Source organism: Strigops habroptila, chromosome 1 (assembly GCF_004027225.2).
Source record: "Strigops habroptila isolate Jane chromosome 1, bStrHab1.2.pri, whole genome shotgun sequence".
NCBI lineage: Eukaryota > Metazoa > Chordata > Aves > Psittaciformes > Psittacidae > Strigops > Strigops habroptila.
Window position 1 is genome coordinate 132,420,718 of NC_044277.2, and position 21,334 is coordinate 132,442,051.

At 46.0% G+C, this 21,334-nt stretch overlaps 2 protein-coding genes across 5 annotated transcripts in view; both read right to left on the bottom strand.

Moving 5' to 3' along the window:
* Positions 1-21,334, bottom strand: part of HOXA3 (homeobox A3) — a 45,036-nt gene that overhangs the window by 11,983 nt on the left and 11,719 nt on the right. The window contains exons 2-4 of one of the 4 annotated variants that reach the window (XM_030511501.1): positions 20,710-20,814; positions 6,658-6,859; positions 2,937-3,015 (exon numbers count right to left, since the gene is read on the bottom strand). The exons of 1 other annotated variant lie outside the window; for it this stretch is intronic. The gene's annotated coding sequence lies outside the window, so the exon portion shown is untranslated. The remainder of the gene's footprint in view (positions 1-2,936; positions 3,016-6,657; positions 6,860-20,709; positions 20,815-21,334) is intronic. 2 more of the 4 variants (XM_030511523.1, XM_030511511.1) reach the window with 2 other exon arrangements.
* HOXA4 (homeobox A4) lies at positions 8,324-20,791 on the bottom strand. The gene is made up of 3 exons (XM_030511615.1): positions 20,710-20,791; positions 10,030-12,554; positions 8,324-9,502 (listed from the first exon to the last, which is right to left on the bottom strand). Exons 2-3 carry the CDS (start codon positions 10,607-10,609, stop codon positions 9,174-9,176), a joined length of 909 nt encoding a protein of 302 aa, XP_030367475.1. The 5' UTR covers positions 10,610-12,554; positions 20,710-20,791; the 3' UTR covers positions 8,324-9,173.

A 21,334-nucleotide genomic window follows, 5' to 3' on the forward strand; every position in this document is an offset into this window, starting at 1 on the left:
AGAGAAGAGCAAAGTTGCGTGCGGCCCCCGAGCCAGGCAGCTTCGCCTATGTGCGAACACACCACATCTTCCCTATAGGACTGTTTAACTTGTGCTATTGACACAATAAGCTAAACAAACAAAAGATACCCTCAACTCACATAACTTTTCTGGAAAGAGTCAGAGAAAATCAGAGAATTCACTCTTTTAACTTGCTCCTGGTCCACTTCTGTGACTCCAGTATTTTGCATCATTATGTATATACCCTTACCTAAATCTTCCCACCATCCCCCATGACCCCGAAGAAAACTTCCAGCTAACTGCATATCCCCTCTTACTGTTTCACCTGCGCTTCACTAAAGAATGAAAGTTTTCTTTTTAAAGATGATTTTTAGTGTTATGGGCAAACCTTGGACACTCCCGCTTGACATGTAAAAGTGGGCCACTGGAATTTAAATCCGTCAGTAACAGTGTGAAGTAGTGGACACTGCAGCAAAGTCAGCGTGACATTACAGCACAGGAAGGATTTGCAATTTTTCATATGGAAATGACTAAACTAGTAGCAGGGTACGCATCTATTATCCCTCACTAAGAACTGGAATAAAACCTTTATAGACCTTTGAAAAAGAGAGACAGTTTGCTACACAAAACATGCGCAAGTCTGTAGATATCAGCACAACCGGGACCTCCACAGCTCTCATATTTAATGTAAACCAAGGCTGATATTTACACGAGATGGACTCACGGCTCTTTTAAATACTGTGTGTTTAGATCCCATAAAAGAAACACACAGAGAAGTTATTCTGCAACAATGAAACTGGAAATAATGGGGAATTGAGCATATGTTGGAAAAAGCAGGGCAAGTCTTTCTTGGAGCTGTTGTAAAAAAGTTATCGACTGCTTTGCATCAAAAGTAGAAAGATGGCCTTAGAAGTTACAGTCCTGAGCAAATAGAAACTACAAAAGCAATAAATCACAATCATAAGTCAGCTTAAATGCCTTAACGCTAGCTGTGGCTATTGGCTTCAAAACCCTGTTTCTAGGAACATCTTTATTAGTATTAATGGTCAAGTTAATTCTAAAACTACTGTTTAACAATTAACTTCTTGTATGTAGTGGGAAAACTAATTAATTCTTAAGAAAAGTAACTTCTTGACGTGTGAATACCTTCCACAGGGTGTGCTTTGGGAGGGCGGAAGGGGGAGTCTGCCTAACTTTATGCTGTCCTGGATGGCAGCTGAAAATTATTCCCTTCCGCCGATTTTTGGAGAAAGCTTTCTTTGCTCTAGTATCGCGATTACGAGTTTGCAAATACAAAATCAAATGATCTAGCGTCGCAGACGCTAGAATTCCCCTGCCACCCCATATATTGCTTTGTTCCTGTTCCTGGACATTCAACATTGTGTTTTATTACCTCGATGATTCGGAGACCTGAAGCGTGGTTTCTAGCAGAAGTAAAAAAAAAAAAAAAAAAAAGTGGAGTTTATCAGTAGGTCTGCTACTGATTTTTCTGTGCTTTATACACATGGTTTCGAGCTGAGCTGAAGTTCAACGCTCAGTAACGACAAACAGATCTGAGTTCGTAACGTGCCTTCATTAAGAGAGAGCCTTTGTGCCGGCTCTGGCATTAATAGCCACTTTTACCATTAATGCTATTCAAAGTTACCTTCAATATCATTAGATTTAGAGTTTTTACTGTCTTTCAAGTTTACTTTCGTGCCAGTTGTTAAGAGGTAAGCATATCACTCCTGCGTGGAGACGAAATAGGAATCACTTTACCATCTAAGTATTTATTTCTTCACTTCCTCGAAAGATTCCGAATCTGCTAGGACGCAGAGCTGTTTACCTACATCTGTGCATCTGATAGAGATAAAGTTGGTCTTTGATCATTTCCAAGCAGATAAAAAGAACAGAGCTATCGACTGTGCTTATGAGAGAAGTTCTGCCCAGAGTCAGCTGAGGCTGCCAGTGTTGGGTCCGTTAAGGAATCTCAAGTATCTCTGCAGGCAATGTTGCGGGTGCATGCCACCGGTGAAAGGTTCCTTCGTACAGTATTCTCTCTTTTAATTTCCTAACACAAGCGTGAATAGACATTTTCAGAGCCTTTTTGTAGTTAAGATTTAAGCAGCCCATTAAGCCAACACAAAGAGCCCTTGTAGTCCTGTAATTTATGACCGCTTTTAAAAGGTAGTAAAATATACTAATTGTACATCAGCGTCCAAAAATAAGTAGGTAAATCTACCAGGAATTTGAGCTAATTCTATGTAATCCTCCCCTCTCGGCAGCCGGCACAAGAAAATGGTCACTAGGAAAAGCATTACTTTTCTCCTGCCTAAGGACCCAGCACATGTGAAGGACTCCAGCAGCTCTGAACCACCAAACACAAACCGCCGCCCGGTGCAAAGCAGGCCAGGCCAGGCAAATTCCCGAAACTTATGCTGGTGCATGCACTCAGACAAAAAAAATCAGGTTTTCTAATATCCCCACATGCACTCCCACGTTTGCAGGACTGGCTGCGGAACCCTTGAAGAAGGAGGCAAACAGACCAGCCGCGATAAGGCATTCAGCACCGAGATGGCTCCAGCCCGCTCTCCCTCGCCTTACGCCTTTTGATTTGAGAAGGAGCTAAGAATGGACAAAGAAATTCTCAACCTCTTTCGCTCTTCAAATGACTTCTCATCCTTCCTGTCCCCCAATGCCTTTATAAGGATGGCGATCACTCAGGTCCCATACACTTCTTTGTCTGCCCAGACACGCGCATTCACCACCCTCGGAAGATGAATAGAGCCAATCCAGGGGAAAGGAACAAAAAATCCAACTAAGTTAAATATTTATCACAACAACAACAACAAAATCTCATTCCATCAGGCTTGTTCTGCATGCAGGTACCAGGCAAATGGCTTGCTTACAGCTGCGATCGGCGCAAAAGCAGCGCTCGGCCGCTTCCCGGCTCTTACCTCCTCCAGCTGCGCGGAGCTGCGCGGGAGCGCTGCCGGTTTCCGCCGCCCCAGCCCAGAGGCTCTTTTTCGGGGCTCCCTGTAAACAAACAACAAACAGTGCCTTAACAGGGAGTGCAGGGGAAGGTGTTTTGCTCCTTCATAGGCAATACATGCTTTGCCGGGTACGCTGGAAGAGCTGCGGAGCGGGGCAGGCAGGGATGGAGGAGAGGGAGCGGGCTCCTGGCGCGGAGCGTACGTGGGTTCCCACCCGGGTGAGGAGCACGGGGAGCTGAGAAATAAAAGCGTGCGGATGGGGTTTTTTTTCCTTCTTTTTTTTTTTTTTTTTTTTCCTCCCCGTAGACAGCTATGCCTTCTGTCTCCAAGTGTTTGGAAATATTGTCATTCCAAACTCTTGTTACATGAATGTCTGCTTTATTTTCCTCTGGGAAACCTTTGTTTAGGATCATTTAATCAAGAACAGACATTAAACACAAGTCGTGGCGTTCATCTCTGCTGAATAAAACGCGGAAAGGGTTCCAGTTTAAATGCGGGGCGTATTGTGGTTGGGCTTTTATTCAAACGCTTAGCGGGGCCCGATCCTGCCATCACTAAGAAGACCTTAAAAATTGAAAAATTTACCTCACTGAGGCAGGATCAGGCCCAAAGCCCCCATCCCCCCCCCCTTTTCTTTTCCTTTTTTTTCTTTTTTTTTGACAGAGAACCATTGAAAGAGGAAAAAAAGTGGAAGGCTTCGCTTCCCCTACAATAAATAATATTGCACAATCCAAAAAGACAATAGTCAGATAATTCGCATGCCACTTACTGAATCACGTTTACATTGGAATTTGTCAGATATAGTAATGTCCCCCCCGTATTCACTCTCGCTAATAAAAGCTGCCTAACGCATCTTAAATTTGTCAGTAAATGTAAATGCTAATAATTTAATAACGCCGCTCTTGCGGAAGGGTGTCATCTGAGCCTTGGAATTATTAAGTCTGTCTTGGGAGAACTTTTCGAGCAGAGACTTTGCTTTGGTAATTTAGTAGTTCCATAATTACGCTAATAATTTTAAATTTGGTGTTGAACTCCAGTCTACATAAAATCATGCCATAATAGCCTACTAAGCTGTTTATTGCCGTCTCATAAATTTGAGAGCGCTGACTGTTAAAATCTACTGGCAAACACAAAAGAAAATGGCAAGTTCAATCTGTGACGGCAGAGCCCGGGCGCTGCTGCCCAGGGTTGTTCTGAGCTCTGCCTTCCTCTCCACTCGGCTCCAGCACAGGAGGATCCCCCTGGCATTTTAGGCTCAGACTCATACCTCAGCCGTTTTGATCCCTAATCAATAGTCATGTTACAAACGGCAATAACCGTCGATCAAGCGTGTCGTGACTGGGTCGCCCCACTCGTGTTAAAGATAGAGTGTGTATCTCCAAGTGGTGCCAGCGACTTTCTGTTATTTATTTTGAAGCGAGGAAGTCACGCTACCATATTTTACAACGCCACAGCCCTTTAAACTATGCTGCTTCTTGAGAGAGTTGCTAAGTAGCAGTAAAGCACTTTACAATGCTATGACACTTTTTTTTTTTTTTTAATTTGTTGTTATCCCAAACTCTAATATTCATTGCGGCACTTTAAGTCCGTACATAAATCGTTCAGACTAATGAGTCATAGAGAAATTCGCCCATGACTTTTCCTGTACAATGCTCACACTGCCTTTCCATTGCTTTTTTGGCCCTGCATTAGGAGCCGGTGATTTATTAACGCCAGGAAAATTGAACAAAGCAGGTCCTCCTGCACTGTGGCACCCAGCCTTCCACACTGTGAATTAGAACATTATCAAGTGTGTTTGCCTCGGTAACACTTAATCACCAAAAGCCGTAATGTGACCACAAGGCAGCTAAAACAAAGATTTAACATTTCTAAATATTAAACTTGTTAAGCAAATGCTCAGCAGACAAAGCAAGCACAAACAATTAAAGTCATCAAGCTAGAAATACACACTACCTACTTACCAACACAGACCCTACTGCTTGCTTAAGAAGTTTAGAATCTTTCAAGATAAATCGGGTGTTGTTTTTTTTTTTTAAACGGAAAAGAAAAGGAAAAAAAAAAAAAAAAGGAAGAAGAACAAACTCCAGTAATAAGGAGTTGAGTTTCACTTCTGAGAGAATCACTCCTAGTGAGGACTGACGGCCACAGATCCATTCCTGACTATCTGCATTAATTATTTAATGAGTCACGTGACCCCGAAGATTAAAATTTCAATATCTCCCCCAGAACAGACGCAACACCTTTATCTGCGAGCGCAAGGATACTCGTACTTGGGTCCCCTAATCTCTCCTAGCTTTGACAGCTCCTCAGTTTCTAGGGAGAGCGCTTGGGCATTAATAACATGAGTTCGTCCTGCTCTGTGCAGCGAGATGGGGCAGCTTTGCACCCTCCTGTGTCCCCCAGATTAGCCAGTTCAGCCAAGATCTTTACTGTCTGCAGGAGGGGGGGCTCTAAACGCTGCTGGCAGGGAGCACCAGGGGCTGCCCTCCGCCGGTCAGGACGGCCCGTCCATGGGCCCAGGCGGAGCCGGGGGTGCTGCCTGGAGCCGGAAGAAGCAGCTACGGAGTTCCCCCTGCCCACGGGGAGAGCCCCCACCCCACCGGGACCCGCGTGGGCCGGACTCGAGCCCCCGAAGGGACGGCCCCGAGGTGACACCCCCCCCCCCGCACGTCAAGGCACGGCCAGGCCGGGAGCCTCCGGAGCCGGCGAGAGCTCCCGCGATGTGCGGGGCCCTAGGGGCCGCGGCGCCCGCCCGGCTCCGGAGGAGGTGTGGGAACGGCAGGCGGACCCGGTTCTGCCAGGATCGGGCACCAGCGCGGGGCAGGGGGGGACACGGAGGGGGCTGGAGTGTCATGGCATGCCTGTCAAGACCTCTGCTTGTGTGAGGGCTCCCCCCACTCCTTCCTCGTTTACAAACACTAAGCAAGAAGGCCAAGGGAAGGCAAGCACCCTGAAGGGGGAAAGAAAAAAAAAAGAAAGAAAGAAAGAAAGGAAAAAAAAGAAAGAGCAAAAAAAGCCCCAGCATTGCGTAATCCTCCAATGCAGGATGCCTCTAGTTATTAAATACCACAAGGCGCTTGTCACAGCTGAATTCCCAGCGTAATAAAACACCAGGTATAGCAAAAGCTTGCAGGAGAAGAAGGGAGTGGGATCTTGGAGAAGGAGCATTTTTCTCGGGGAGGGGGGGTGAGGGGTGGGTACCGGGGTTACCGACGTGGCGTTCCCTACAGCCCCCGAATTGACTCCGAGGTGATTTGGTCTTTCTTTGAAAGACTGACAAACTTCCACTCCCAGCATTTTGGGCCGCGATCGCTTTTGTGGCCAGGGCAGATAAATCCGTGTGTAAGAGACACCAGGAGAGCGGGAGAGAGGGAGGGGGGCAAAGAGACATTTAGGTCCAAGTGCCGGATTAAAAAGAATACTGTCTTTAAAGGTCAAGGGTTTGAAGGGTCAGTCTGCTCCTCTAAAAAAAACAATTAATGGGATAGAAAATTTGTCCTCTCGGTGAACTCCCGGTTGCCTTAGCAAAGGGAGCACAATGCGAGAATTTAAACTGGACGATGTAATTTTGGAAGTTATTGTAAAGACGAGCGGTATGGGACGGGGAGCAGAGGGCTCCCAGCCCGGGAGCAGCTCCCGCTCTCAGCGCAGGCAGAGAGGGAAGGGGGAAAATAGGAAAATTTACCTTAAACGACGATAATCTGCCATGGGGTATTTTGCAGTCCGCGGTTCAAACTCCAGCAAGAGAGTGTACATTTTTTTAGCAGACAGCCAAGATGCTGTGTCTTTACACATGACCACTTTTTTTCTCTTTTTTTTTTTTTTTTTCTCCAGGAAAATCCTTTGCGTCTTCACAGACTTTTCCAAGAGAATGCCTTTCAGAACCGCTGTTGAATTACAAAGAAGTATTTATTGTAGGAGGTGATTAATGATTCTCTCTAAAATTGCTATTTGCAGCGTGATTTCATTTCTCTTTACAATGGGAGCAAACCAGGTTTATACGCATAGGCTGCACACTAAAGAAATCCTGAATCACCAGTTAATATGTTTCAGCTGGAATTTTGCTCGGTTGTGCTAATTTTGGCTCTAAATATATTGAGGGATTCTCGAGCAATAAACAAAACGAAGTGTTACATGCTTGCAGATAGTAGTTACCTCACAGTTATATTTTTCTCCCTCTATAAGGAGGCAGCTGGCAAATCAGGGTTTAGTAAACACCAGTATGAGAGTGGAAGTGCATTTTTCAGGCCTTCTCCTTGGTCAAGTTTGGAGACGGGTGTTTGCTGAGGGCATTTTACAGCTGCCACCTCACTGATGCTGAATGTGCTTTGCCAGTGGCACATTACATTTTCCTCCAGGACAACCCCTGTTCCATGACCAGGCAGGGATGCTGGCAATATCCTTGAGGCCTGGTGCTACCTCACCCAAGGGTGATGATGCACCCGGTCCTGACAGCCTCACTCACCCAAAGATAAGCACTGATTCAAAAAGTCCGTCTCTTGGATGTATTTGGGTAGGTAAAGAAGTCATGGCCTTCAGGCCTTCCCTGGAAGATTTACTAGCACTTGAGCTCTTTTCCAAGACTTTTCTCACCCGGTTCAGTGCCACTCTCTGCTGAGGAAGCCCTGAGCAAGGCTCCCCGTTACCAGCTCTGCTTTGCCTGCCCTCCTTAGCTGCCTGGAAACAGCGAGATGCGCAGCCTGAGCTGGAGCCACTTGAACCCCATTTTGTCACAGCCGTTTCAACAATTTCAGTCAAATAAACCTCTTGAGTTGTACCCAAATTCATGTTTCTGCCTAGGATTTCTCTAAGACATTTTGAAATAGTCTTTAAAAGAAAATGAGAAGGAAACAGAAGCAGAAAAGCTTAGAGAAACTAAGTTACCGCCCATGTATTCTCCTTCCAAAGTGCTGGCCAGTTGAGAAACCATAATCGGGCGAAAATGAGCGAATAAATCACGGCTGGCTAAAGATTTAAAGTGTTATCGTGGGGAGCACGTATGACTTCTCCTCCAGCAAAACCCGTCATGGGAGCTTGCTGGCTCCCGGTAGAAGCAGGGTTTCTCTGTAAGGCAGCTGAAAATAGTCGTCGAACGGACAGCGATGGGCAGCCGGGCTGATTCTGCCCCAAGTCCGCTAAAAAGAGCACCACTCACCTACACCGTGAAGCAAGACCTTTCCTCGTCCTGCAGCGCTCTTTTTCCCGGCCAGGCAATTAGGAGTCAGGACATATTTAAGACACCATTACCTTATCGGCAAGACGAATCCAGGTCAAAACAATGCGTGAAACTGTTGTTTTCCATTCCTGGTGCCAACACAAGCACAAGGTGGATGAAACAGCACTGAGTGGACTTGTGTTTCAAGCGTTTAATTCTTTTGTACAGAATATTCTTTATTACCAGCATTTGGCACTGTTATACATTACACCAAAAATCCACAAATTGTACATGGACCCAAACGATTTAGACGGTGCCAAATATGAAGACAGCAACAGCCTTTATAGCAATATTTCTTTAAATAAATGCAATAGAGAATGTGGAGAAAAACTAAGAGATCACGGCTACTGCGGGAGCTACACTTAAACCCAGTTAAGTTACCTTTGATACATAGAACATTTCCCTTAGACAGAGTAAGGGGACATTTCCCGTAAGTCCTTCACCTCCCGTGGCCGTGTTCTTTCTCTCTCCCGTGTCAGGGTGTGTGCATGCGTGAGTGTGCACACTCACACACCCGCGCACGGGAACCCACGAACACGCCACAAAACAGCGCTATTAGAGTCAGTGCCTCACACAAGTGTCTCACGAGGGCTTTGCCTTGTTTTAACCGTCTTTTATTTGTAAAGTGTTCTCTTAAAAAGAAAAGGAAAAAAGAAAAATGAAAAAAGAAAAAAAGAGTCCGTCTTAGGTACAGAGAATTCGTCCGTGACAGCATCCAGTCCTCTCTTACACCGAGGGCGAGGGAACGTTTCCATAAATAGAAAAAAAATGATGGGCATGGAACCATTATCTATATACAATGTAGACAATCGTCCGGGTTTTGGTTTAAACATGTGCCCACTCTTGGGCACGTCTCGTCTTCCTTTCCTGCTCCTGTTTTGTTTTATACAGTTGTTTGGTCCAAACGGCCAGCCTCCACCACGGGGCAGCTGGAAAACTCCAATAGATAGGTAAATATATATATATTAGGAAAAAAATAACCGTATTTATAGCGCGGCTGCGTTGGGTGTAGCCCCATCGAGCTGGTGGGGGTGGCCCTGTGTCTGTGCTTTGGACTGCTGGCTCAGTGTGGACTGGTTTGAGGAGCGCATCTTTGTATTAGGCAGTTTATGGTCTTTCTTCCACTTCATACGCCTATTCTGGAACCAGATCTTGACCTGGCGCTCGGAGAGGCAGAGGGTGTGAGCGATCTCGATGCGTCGCCTTCTGGTCAGGTAGCGGTTGAAGTGGAACTCCTTCTCCAGCTCCAGGACCTGCTGTCTGGTGTAGGCAGTGCGAGACCTCTTGGGCTCCCCTCCATTGTAATTGGGATTGACTGAAACGTGCACACACAGGCACATGCACATACACATACACGCGGAGGGGAAAGAAAAGGAGAGAAGGGAGGGGAAAGCGATGGAACATAATCATTATATAATAACTTGACACCAGGTTCACGTAAGATACATAAACGGCAAGAAAAATTGTTTCGCAGCCTATCGACAGTGGGGACAATCGAGGAGCAATAAAAAATGGTGATGGGCATTTGGGTTAGAAGAAAAGCTTCAAAGACACATGGCCCAGAGCCACTGCAGGGCAATTAAATTTATGGGGGCTATAATTACTGCCCTAACAGTTTGGCGTCTCGTAAATCTTTTGATAAAGGACCCCGGATACAAAAGGTTTCTCACTTTTTTTTTTTTTTTTCTTTTTTTTTTTTTTAAGTTAGGAAACGCGGAGGGAGAAGGAGGGAAAAAAAAAAACCACCACACACGCAACGACCCATCCCGGGCCCGGGAGCACCCTCCCCCCTGCCCTCCTCTGCAGGCGCATCCCCACCTCCCCCTGGCAAGGGCAACTCACCCGTGCTCACATGGATCTTCTTCATCCAGGGGTAGACCACCGGCTCCTTCCCCTTCAGCCCGGGCAGGCTCTTGTCGGGCAGCAGCGGGCAGCCGGGCCCGGTGCCGGCCGCGGCAGCGGGGGCCGCTTCGCAGCGGCGTTGCAGGGCATGGCCTGGGAGCAGGGGCTGGGCCGGACCGGGGTGGCCCTTGGCGGGCGGCGGCGGCGAGGAGCCCGGGGGCGGCTGCTCGGGGCCCGGGGCGGCGCTGCCGGCACTGCTGTAGCTGTAGGGCGCCTGGGGGTAGGATGGTCCCTGCGCCGGGTAGAGCGCCTCGGGAGGCGGCCCCGCCGGCCCTGGCGGCGCTGCAGGAGCCTGGTAGCCCGGTTCCCGGCGCGGCCGCGGGAAGTACTCGGGCAGCGCCGGGCCCGGGTGCGCGGCGTGCAGGTGCGGCGGCGGCTGCGGCGGGGCGTGCGGGTGCGGGTGGTGCGGGTGGTAGCTGGCGGAGCTGCCGGCGCTGCCGCTGTGCTGCGTGTACTCCTCGCAGGGAGGGAATTTGGGCTCGATGTAGTTGGAGTTTATCAAAAACGAACTCATGGTCATTAATTTGTGAAGTGCAAAAATACTAATTTTTCTCGCGTTGTCGTTTTTCTGGGCTCGGCGAGGCCCCTCCCCTTCCCCCCCCTCCCCTCCCTCCCTCTCCCCCTCCCGCCGCTGTCAAGTGCTCGCCGCTACCAAAGTTTGGGCCTCCAGCTTCCCCCCCCCCCCCCGCTCCTTTCCCAGTCTCACTCTCCTCCCTTCCTCTCTTCCCACCCCTGGAGCGCCTACAACACACACAACACCCAAACGCACACACACCCCCCTCACCCACCACCACCTGACCACCAGCGCCAATTACCGCGCGGGGCCGCGGACCCCGGATCAGGAAATGGAAGGAGGGCGAACGGCCGCGGGGCAGCTCCGCGCCCGTGGACTCACCGCGGGGGCCGCTGCCGCTCCTCCTCCCCCGGTGGCGGCTGCCCGACAAGGGAGCGCCCCGCCGGGGGCTGCCGGACGCGCGCGGCCGCTCCTCACCAGCATCCCCTGCTCCAACCCGGGCCGCGACCGGCAGTGGCCGTGTCAAGCGAGATAAAACTAGTCCAGCTCTGACAGCCTTTCTCCCCCGTCCCCACCCCAGCACTTTTTTGTTTCTCCGTTCCGCGCGGGAGAGCGTAGGAAGCGGGGCGAGGAAGTGGAGCGCAGTCCAGCTGCGCGATCCAGAGGGAGGCAGGCATTGCACAAGGCGTTGCACAATCCTTTTAGACGAGCCTGTCTCCAAACGCCTGGAGTCGGGGCTGCGCGCAGGCAGAGGGCGGCAGCGGCTGCCGGGCACGGGCCAGCCACAGCCCTGCGGGGTCTGGTCCCAGCGCCCCGCCGCCGCAGACCGCGGCCGGCCGGCCGGGAGCACTGGGGCCAAAGCTTTGCCCTTCGAATAGATGAAAAAGTTCGTACGAATGTGGCGGGGAGGCCGAGGAGAGTCCTCGCGTGGCTTGCGGGGTGTGAGGGATATAAGGAGGCTGAAAATATCGGGGAAGAGAGGGGGAAGGGAGGGAGAGAGGGGAAGGCGGACACGAAGGCATCAAGTACTTCCTAGCGGCGATGGCAGGGCTCCCTGCTACCATCCCTCCCCGTGCAGGAGCGGTTTCCAAACTACGAATTTAAGTCTGTCGGTTTGGTATGCCTCTTTTTGGGCTTATTTCTTAATTTTCTGTTCCACGCGAAATCGCTTGCGCCTTCACAGAAGGAACCCGTAAACCTTGGCGTGGAGGGGAGAGGGCACTGGGGCACTTCTGCATGGCTAAAACTGCGATTGTTAACGATATTTTCGGCTCAGAGGGAAAAGAGGCAACCGCCTTGACCTTAGGTAATTGAAATTTGATGATTAAATTAATTACGCTCTTATTCTAAGGGGAAAAAAGTACTTATTAAACATCAGCTAGTCTGGTATATGCGGAGTTAGAAGCGAACTTTTCGGAATTTTTCTCCTCCTCCTTTTCAGGAAAGCATCTAAACACACAGAAATATTTACCGCACCCTTCGAGAATATAATTGCTGAGTGGGTAATCCCATCTGCTGGTAGGGTACAATACATCTAATATATCAAGCATAAATACGATACGGTTTAGATCTTGCCCTCCTAAAGATATTACATTAACAGTTAGCCTGGTTTAAATTCAGATTATTGTCTTTTGCAGTTTTATAGATAATGGATACATGCAATAAAATTCTATTTGAATATATATTCTATCTAACAAGGCACACATAGTATCGATTTATATTTTATCCACACACACACACAGAGGCACGCACATTGCAGGCGGCTTGTAATATGTTAGAACATTTCCAGCACTTGGGTATACTGGGGTACTTATCTAAACAATCACTCATTTCCTCCTCCTATCGAATGTCTAATTTGTAAAGAGAGTTAAAACACATTTACTTACTCAGTTCCAACAGCACATCTATGGAACTCTTTTACTGGGGTAATAGATAAGTTTCTCTATTTACTCTGTGTGGAGAGGAAATGCGGTTACACACACGCACACAGAGACAGCCGCAACTGCTCAACAGCACACATTTGACAGGAAAGGGGAGATAGTTTTATTAATATATATTATTAAAAAAAAAAAAGAAAAAGAAGAAGAAAAAAGAAGAAAAAGAGGGAAAAAACCCCAAAACCAAAACCAAAAACAACACCCCAAACAACCCAAACCAACAAAACCCCTACAAAACCAACAGCAACCCATGTTGTAAAAGAAAAAAGCCCCCACCCACAGGAATGTAAAAAATCAAGGATTGCCAAAGCCCACCACGAGCAGAGAACATTTTCCCGGCATAAAGACACGTACAGACACATACGTACAAATACCTGCCGGCCAGCACCAGATGAATTACACTGGGTTATCCTAAAAATATTATCCTAGGCACAAGTCCTGAGACACCATGGCCAGAGCACCCCAGCAAGCTGCCGTGCTCCCACGCCATTGTAAAACACAACGAAAACTGGTGTGTAGATTTGTAAGCTCAGCGCTATATTGGCCGAGCTGACTGGGCTCTGTTTCGTATTATTTACCGTGATTAGATCTCAAAGTATACTTGTTTCACTGTCCCTCTTTTTACCGTGGGGCTCTGGCGCTCGGTTACAGAGAGAAGGATGCAATTTTGTATACAACTGTAAATCTGCAAGGTGACCTGAGCTGCTCAGCTGAAGTCTTGTTTTTTTCGTGTGGTTCTATTAGCCTGCGAAGATGTGCTGAGGCAGGACCTCCAAAAGGCCTGTTCCATGTCTTTGTGGTTTTGTTATCATAAACAAGAACCCAGCCAAGACCACCAAGTGTTATCTTGCACACGGCCATTTCGACATTTTACTGCAAGATTTATGGCTGTAATAAACAATCTCAGAAACCCTCTTTTTTTCCCCGTTACTTCCCTTTAGCAAACTTGTAGCATCATCCTAAGCTCTCAAAGAAAGAAAAGGAGAGGAAAAAGTAGGCCAGGTCCCTTATTTTTTTCAGAAGGACTAAAGGCTCGATTTCAATGGCGAAGGAGACTTTAATCAGTTAATAAAGGAGGGAGAGTTTCCCGGCCGAGGCTGGCCGAGGAAGAGATGGGGACCCCACCGGAATTAAGTTGAGAGGGAGAGTCAATTTTCTTTCATGCACCAAGAAGAGGCAACCTCATACATACCCAAAGAAGGGAGGGGAAAGGGAATCCCCCTTTTTCTTGTGAAACAAGCAAGCACTCCTGCTACCCTCCACATGCGCGGCTAAAACGTAATTACCCCGAAAGAGAAAATAATAATAACAGCAAGAATAGCAATAGTAATAATAATAATAATAATTCAAGTCAACCTTTCGCCGTGCCCGGGCATCCTCCACCGAGAGCGGTAGGAGGAAGAAGAATCGCAGTAGCAGCCTGGTTTGAATTTGATTTGAACCATTTTGAATATATTTAGCCCCAGCTTTCCCCTCTTGAATGCGAGGCTGTCCCAAGTTTCAAAGTGACCGAAAAGTGACACCGTGTGCATTTTGTTTCTTATTAATCTTACACATTGACAGTCTTTGTTAAATAACAAGGCGTGCCCTTCACCAGGCGACATTTTCATATTTGTTAGACGCAGTGACCTGAAGTTCACCTCGGCCTTGGACTTAGTTTTTCTAAAAGGTCTATAACAGTGCCTTTTAGATAGCGGGGTGCTTTGCCCAGGTCACTACTTCTAAGGGAAAATTAAGAAAAAATCGCGGGAAAATGTAAACGTTATGGAATGTATCGACTGTATTCCCTCCTTTGTTCCTGGGAATGATACAGCCCCCGAGACTGCTTCTGCTTCTTTCCTACGGTCGCTGCCGGGGCAATGCTGGCAGTTTTGCCCCAAGTTCAGCATCTGGCAAAAGCGGTGGCTTCCCCGGTACTGAGGCTCCTTGTAACAACGGGAGTGGTTGGCGGGATTTGCTCGCTCTGTCCTGGCGCGGTTAGACAAACACGTAAAATGTGATTTGTGCCCCCATTTGAAATGAATGGTCTTTTGAGCAGACCTTCCACGCCAGAGAGCAGTGTGCCGATGCAGAGAGTGAAAGGACAGAAAGAGTTCGTCTCAAATTATTAAGTGTTGTGCTCCAGGTTGTTGCCTTTTTTTTGTTTTGTTTTTTTTAAGGAATATTTTAAACGATATTTCAGAAGAAAGAAACTGTAATTTATTGAAATCGCAGATTCAAGTTATTTGAAAATACTCTCAATTACGTTTTCATTCTAAACCAGGTAGAAAATATGGAATTCGAGACACTAATTGCTTTGGTGAGGAAGCAAACGGATTTTGGTCACCTAATCATGAGTAAGCCGGTTATAGTAACTGCTTTCATTGTGGGTGTATCAAAGACTCATTGTTATTCTTGGAAACAATCCGCCTGCTATTCTCTAACCAAATAGATATTTGGCTACGGCTTTTAGCTTGTTATCAGGCTTTGCTCTTACACCAAATAAATACTCTGGATGTGAAAGGTTATACTCTATCTCCAGCGAGGGCAGGCTCCCCAGACGTGCAATGCCAGGGCTCGCTACAAGTGAGCAACAGCAGCAACTTGTGAACACGGTCTACACGCCGAGCAAACACTTGCACTATCTACTTCCCAGGCTTCAGCAGGTACTTCAGTCAAAATCTCCAATAATCGCTTTGGCTCATCTCGCATATTTCTTCTCAAGGAATAGCACTCGCCTACCACAATCCAGCTGTGTATCTGGGAAAGAATTCCCGCTTACCAGCTACACAGAGGCTGTTGTATCTTCCTGCCTTTGGTGTGGAAAGGCAGCAATACACGGATGGGGGTGAGGTGAGCTCTTTCCGGGCTTCCTCGTCACCACTCCTCCACAACTTTCATATCTGTTTAGGAATATTTAGGAATACCCTTTCTCTCCACCATCAAGCCCTCGTCCTCACCATTTCAGGCTGAAGCTGGTTTGCAGTGATCTCCCCCAGAATGAAATTCCCTATGCAATATTGGCCAGATCTCCTTCCAGACTCGCCTAACCCAGGAGCTAAAGCTTCAACACCAAGGAGGCACTGGGAACAAAAAATCCCAGCAATGTGGGAGTAACTCTCCTCGCAAAGAAATGCCACAAAACTTTTTCTTTGGGGGGAGGGGGCCAAGGAGATGGAGGGTTAGAAAAAAAGACGCCCCGCTCCCCATTTCGCTGGGAACTGCTGCCTCGGGTAATTCCCGAAGGCTGTGAGAACCCTCCAAATCAAGGAAGAGTAGGGCGCCAGCTTCCCCGCAACATTTTCCATCGGTAGCACGACGCAGCCCCACCGCCACGCATTTTAAGCGAGCTCCTTCGGACCAAACATATAACCTGTATTATCTCCTGCATGTCGTGTTTAAGCACAGTTTAGTGGTCGCTACAGAAATGAGAGCAAAAACAAAGACGCGGCTAGGATCGATACAGGCGTTAATAGCTTCGCTCCTATCTTATCTTCCTGCCATTTTGCAAAGTGAGAAGGCTCAACATTAAACCTCTTAAAGCAGGTTATTGTATAATAAACAAGGGTGAAACAGTTTGCTACCTGGCTCTCGGAGGAGGCAGCACCAGTGGCTGCCGTGGGGGTAACACACGTGTTTACCTGCCACGGCTGAACCCGAGATATTCAGACACAAATGTGGCCGATAATTCAAGATGAAAAACAACGCGTATTACTCTTGAAAAGAGGAATTTTCTATCCTTTCCTCGGTAATTGAGGTCATTCAGCCAGCAGAGTTCACCTGGAGTCCATACTGTGATACACACGTAACTCAAAGCTATTTTATCTTTTGTGCTGATAGTCAAGATCTCGGCTATAACATTGACATCAAACTCTGTCTGGGCGAATGACTAAGAGTGGTGCAAAACGTAAACTTTTGACCCTCAACTTTTTGACCTGCAGTTGTAACGCCCTTAACCACAAAGATATACAAAAGCTATGCAGCTTCTTTTAGGAGTAAGAGACTCGCACTGTTTGTTTCAATAGTTCTCCCGTTTCCTCCAGCTTTCTAAGGGCTGCTTTTTTTTTTTTTTTTTCCTCCTTCTTGCTGTTGAGAAATCGGATACTTTTGCATTTTTAATTATTGCCTTTTTTTCTTTTCTTTTCTTTAATGTCGCAGCTTTGTAAAGTTCTGTTAGATTGCACAGCAGCCTTTCAGCAGCGTTGGAGGGAAGCCTCTTACTCAAAGGCGCTATATGGTTACAATTGCAGGTGAAATGCTGGGTAAGTTCTGGGCATGAGGTTGGAAGGAATGTAGCGACGAGAGTTGGGGGAAAAGCTGCAGCTCTCTGCTGCGAGGGTCTTACTCATTTCTCCTTGATTTAAACATAAAGAAACAACTCTAATTGTTTGCGAAGCCTTGTCTAGGCAAACGAGTTGACTGTGAACTTGGTCTAAAGCGAGCTCTGCTGGTGATTCCTAGGGTGTGCAGATTTATCTTTTCTGCATTTACTTAACCTGGCAGTGAACTGCACGGGCTGCCATTTGTTATCCAGAGACAGACTTCACCTCAAGCAAGGACTGTTCCACAAAATTGCAATAATTACCCAATAACCTTCATAGCAAATATTATTATTGAAAAGACATTTTTTTGGGGAGGGGATATAGGAAAGTTTCCTTATGCGATTCCTTATCCTTGCAAATTTTACACGCTCTCTATGTTAGATTTCATATTGTTTGTGCGTGTAGCCACAGGAACATGTGACTGGGATGGTCCAAGAGTATTTGTCTTCCAGAGAGATATTAGCGAGGATGCTTTAATTTGAAAGGAATAGTATTTTCAAAGATGACCAGGCGGCTGTGGGAGCTGTGGTTTTGCGCTCTGGCTAGAAGCTCTAGTAACAAATCGGGGAGATTTTAAGGGCAGGAAAGAGAAAGAGCAGAGAAAGCAAAGCGATGTCTTGACTTGGTCAGGAGATTTACATATGTCTGCGTTTAATGCGTTAAATCTGTATTTGCGGGGAGGGAAAAGGCACTGCTCCAATATCCAGGGTTTGAAATCGAAACCTCATGATCCGCCCCTCATGATCTGTTCCATTCAATTTCCCATGAAGCAGATTGCAAACCCCTCCATTGTCACCCTTCCACAGATACACACTTATTAAATGTAAGGAAATGGCAGAATAATAATTTCCCTGTAATGTTCTGCAATTAGGGCGTTTGCACGGTTTAGACAAGGCTGCCGAGCTGTAATTTACGGATGACTTTCCACCGGGTTGTTATACTTCTGCTTTAGAGAAAGTTACGCCTTGCGAAGTCACTAGTTACACACATTAAGAGAGTTGCCTAATCTTTAATTGGCCTTACGCTTAGACATGACACACTACACTCAAGTATTTCTTTCAAAGGATTAGGTAAACTATATTTCAAATTGCAGAACACCACTTGCCATGCCTAAAGTAAAACAAACTCGCATGCATTAATCTCCCAAACAGAGCAGAAAAATAATGTGCGCAGATAAGACCTCTCTTCTCATTCCCAGCGATTATTCTCCATGACATTTTTCCCTCGGAAAACAATTCGGACCTGGGAATATTTTGGTAGGGTTCCGCAGGCTGGGTTTGCTTGAATTTCAGATTTAAAGCGGATTAGAAAAATCTGACTGCGTTTCTGGATTTGAATGGCTTCAACAGTGCTGTTCGGGAGAGGGCAGGGCCAGAGATATGGAGAAGTTGACATTTCTAGCTAACTTTCTTTTGTCGTGAGAGAGTTTCTTGCAGTACGGGCGGGTTTATATGCTTGTGGGTTTGGGGATGTTTTTTTCTTATCAGTACTTCGCGAATCGCTGTACACTCCTTTATGTGGAATGTGGTCCAGAAGCCACATTCAAAAATGTGAAAATCCGTAGTAGCAAATATTTTCGCCCTGGACAATGAAAAATTACAATCTGCTATGATACTTAGGTTACTAAAATATTAGTCGAGCGGGTGTGAGTGTGTTTGTATATTCACTGGATCATTCAAATAACGCAGCATTGTTGAATATTGAGTAATCGCGAACGGTTTGTATCTAGTATCATTCCCGTTTACAAGCGAAGGATATTCCTTGGAAAAGGACTTGTATATCAATAAAGCCCAAACTTTTAAAAGGTTTGCATGCCTTTACTTAAAACTACAATTTTTTATGGCATATAATATAATGCACGGCTATCATATATAACTTTTTGGTACTCCTATTGGCAGAAATGTGACACCTAGTGTACTATAAAATCTCCAGCTGTTTATTACAGAAATTATTTTCAAATGTGTATTTGGATATGTACTTTTAAAGCCTCTCCCATTCAAAAAAATATAAAGTATATGCATATGTGTTTGTTTAGTGTTGATAGGAAGGATATACAGACACAAAGGCTTCGGACTCCATTTATCTGACACAGGAGGTTGACTCTAAATATTAAATATTTGTAAAACTGTGAGATATTTCAGCTGAGCCAACCGTTTATACTACCATTTCTTTAACGTTAAAGGCAAATCAATTAAAAATATAATTCCGTCAGCAATGTGCAGACCTTGCAGAGGTACACAACAACCTCACCCACCTGTACCCCTGTGCCTTTCTCTCCTTTTCGCTCACAGTAACAGACACAGCTTAAACCTCAATATTCAAACAGGATAGCACTAGCAAAATAAAACAAAGCCCATCTTCCAGCTCACCTCAAACTACCCCGTTCTTTTGCAAACCCGACTTTATGTCACATGAAGGAAAACAATGCTATCTGCAGAATCCCCACTACTCCAAACCTGAGCAGAGAAAGCAATACTCACAGCTGGTTTGGAGATAGATATATGAGAGATATATATGCAAACATACATATATTTTGAAAGCAGTGCTCAAGTCTCTTCCCTAACACCCGACTAGTCGGTCTGTCCCCCCTGAGATCATTCACCTAAGTAACAGCTCTGAGGGTAAGGATTAGGCCTTAATGCTACCCAGAGAAAGATAGAGCTCCTTTCACCCTTTCATTCAAGTCCTGGAAATTCAAAGACTAAAGTTAAATCCGGCCATAAAGTTTATTGCTGAGTAATCACACTCTAGTGAGAACAGTCCACTTAAATAAAAAGAATGTTGAAGTAAACACGCAGCTGGGGCCTACCCCACAATGGCAGCCAGCAATATAAGGGAGAGAGGGAGAGAGCAGAGCTAAGGGGATATTTACAATCTTAAATAAAGCAAGCCCGTATTTCATAATTTGCAGCACTCTAATGACCTCTAGTCTCTTGTATTAATGCTACAAGTTACAGTCAATTGGTTCGCTTTAAAAAAAAAAAAAAAAGTCACAGGAACATATATATATGTACGTACACACCCTTTGTATACATAAATACACTGATATTAGACACACGTATGCATGTGCATGGCTTTACACAGGCTCACACATTGATTTGTACATGCATGCACACACGAGCATAATTTAAATATATTTATGGAATTACATATAAGAACTGGGAAAAGTTATAGCAACATTATAAATGCGCATCCCCGAAAGACACCATATGCTCACAGATGGACATATATACATAGCTACAGCCTTCTGCACAACCCGGTGCAGAAAACAAGAATCTTAAGAGCCCCAATAAGATCTGTGCTATCTTAATACTAGCTCTGATGTGCAACGTATTTCGCCAAACCAAAGATTATTAACATATCAGCACGCCTCCAACTCTATCACGCCTACATAAGACACTGCCCAGATAATATCAAGCCTTATCTATTCTGTTTCCCCCTTTTTTTAATCGCCTGCAGTAACTACTCCTTGCTAAACAAAACCTCTCCAAAGTTGGAGAGTCTATTGGAGGAAAGGAAGTAATTATCTTCTGCGGTAGTCAAAGTGATTAAAGTTAGGCCCCAAAATCCATCTCTGCCAAAGTCGCTTATTGTGGTTTACTTTGATTTGATCGTTAAAATAGAGAGCTAGCTGCTGGGGGGGGGGGAGGAGAAGAGAGAGAGGAATTGCAGCGCAACCTGGATCATTAGTGGTTGATCCTGCCTCTCGGGCTCAGCGGGACCGTCCTGAAAAGCTCCAGGCAGAGAGGAAAGGAAAGGGAAAGAGAAAGAGAGAGAAAGAGAGAGGCGAGAGGCAGCGAGAGCGAGCGGGAGCCTCAGCTTCCCCACTGTCCAAATAAACTTTAAGGAACTTGTGCACAAAACTTACCTTTGACTTGCAGGGAGCCATTTTTCATACAGTATTGAGAACTTGTGGTTTGGATACTTCTGTCCCTAAACCTGACAATTTGAATGGCCAGGAGGCACACGTAGCCTGCAAAAGAGTCAAATGAAGTCCAGCGTCAGTGAGATTATATGTTATGTGGTATATAATGTTGGATGTCAACTCCCCAAAACCATAAAACTTACTTTAATGGCACCACGTGACTTTTTATAGCCAGTGAGCCTATCTGTCTGTGCTATGGATGATTTTACGATCTAATTCATAGACAAAACCCTATTCATTTGGCACCCAAATGTCATATAGCCGGAACTGGGGCTTATAAAGTTTACTGTTTTATAACTTTTAAGGGAAGGCATCAATGTAACCCGTCAGTAAATGTGCAAACCTTTAGTTGCTCTTAGAAGCTCAGAAGAGTTAACCATTCAAGCTCTGATGGGGTAAGTAACATTACGTTTATAGCAAACTAATTTTAGAGAAGAAAACCAAAAATCTTTAAAGGGCGAAAAGTGGGAATGTGGCTACCGAGGGTTACTAATAGACGCAGAGGGTTCGGAGGTGGCTGTCCTGCAAATATACTTAATGAAACCACAGGAGAAAATCTAGAGCGATG

Coding starts and splice junctions, on each gene's coding strand:
- HOXA4 (XM_030511615.1), bottom strand. CDS start 10,609: ATGACCATGAGTTCGTTTTTGATAAACTCCAACTACATCGAGCCCAAA. Junction 9,503..10,029: donor GAAGATCCATGTGAGCACGG/GTGAGTTGCCCT, acceptor TGCACGTTTCAG/TCAATCCCAATTACAATGGA.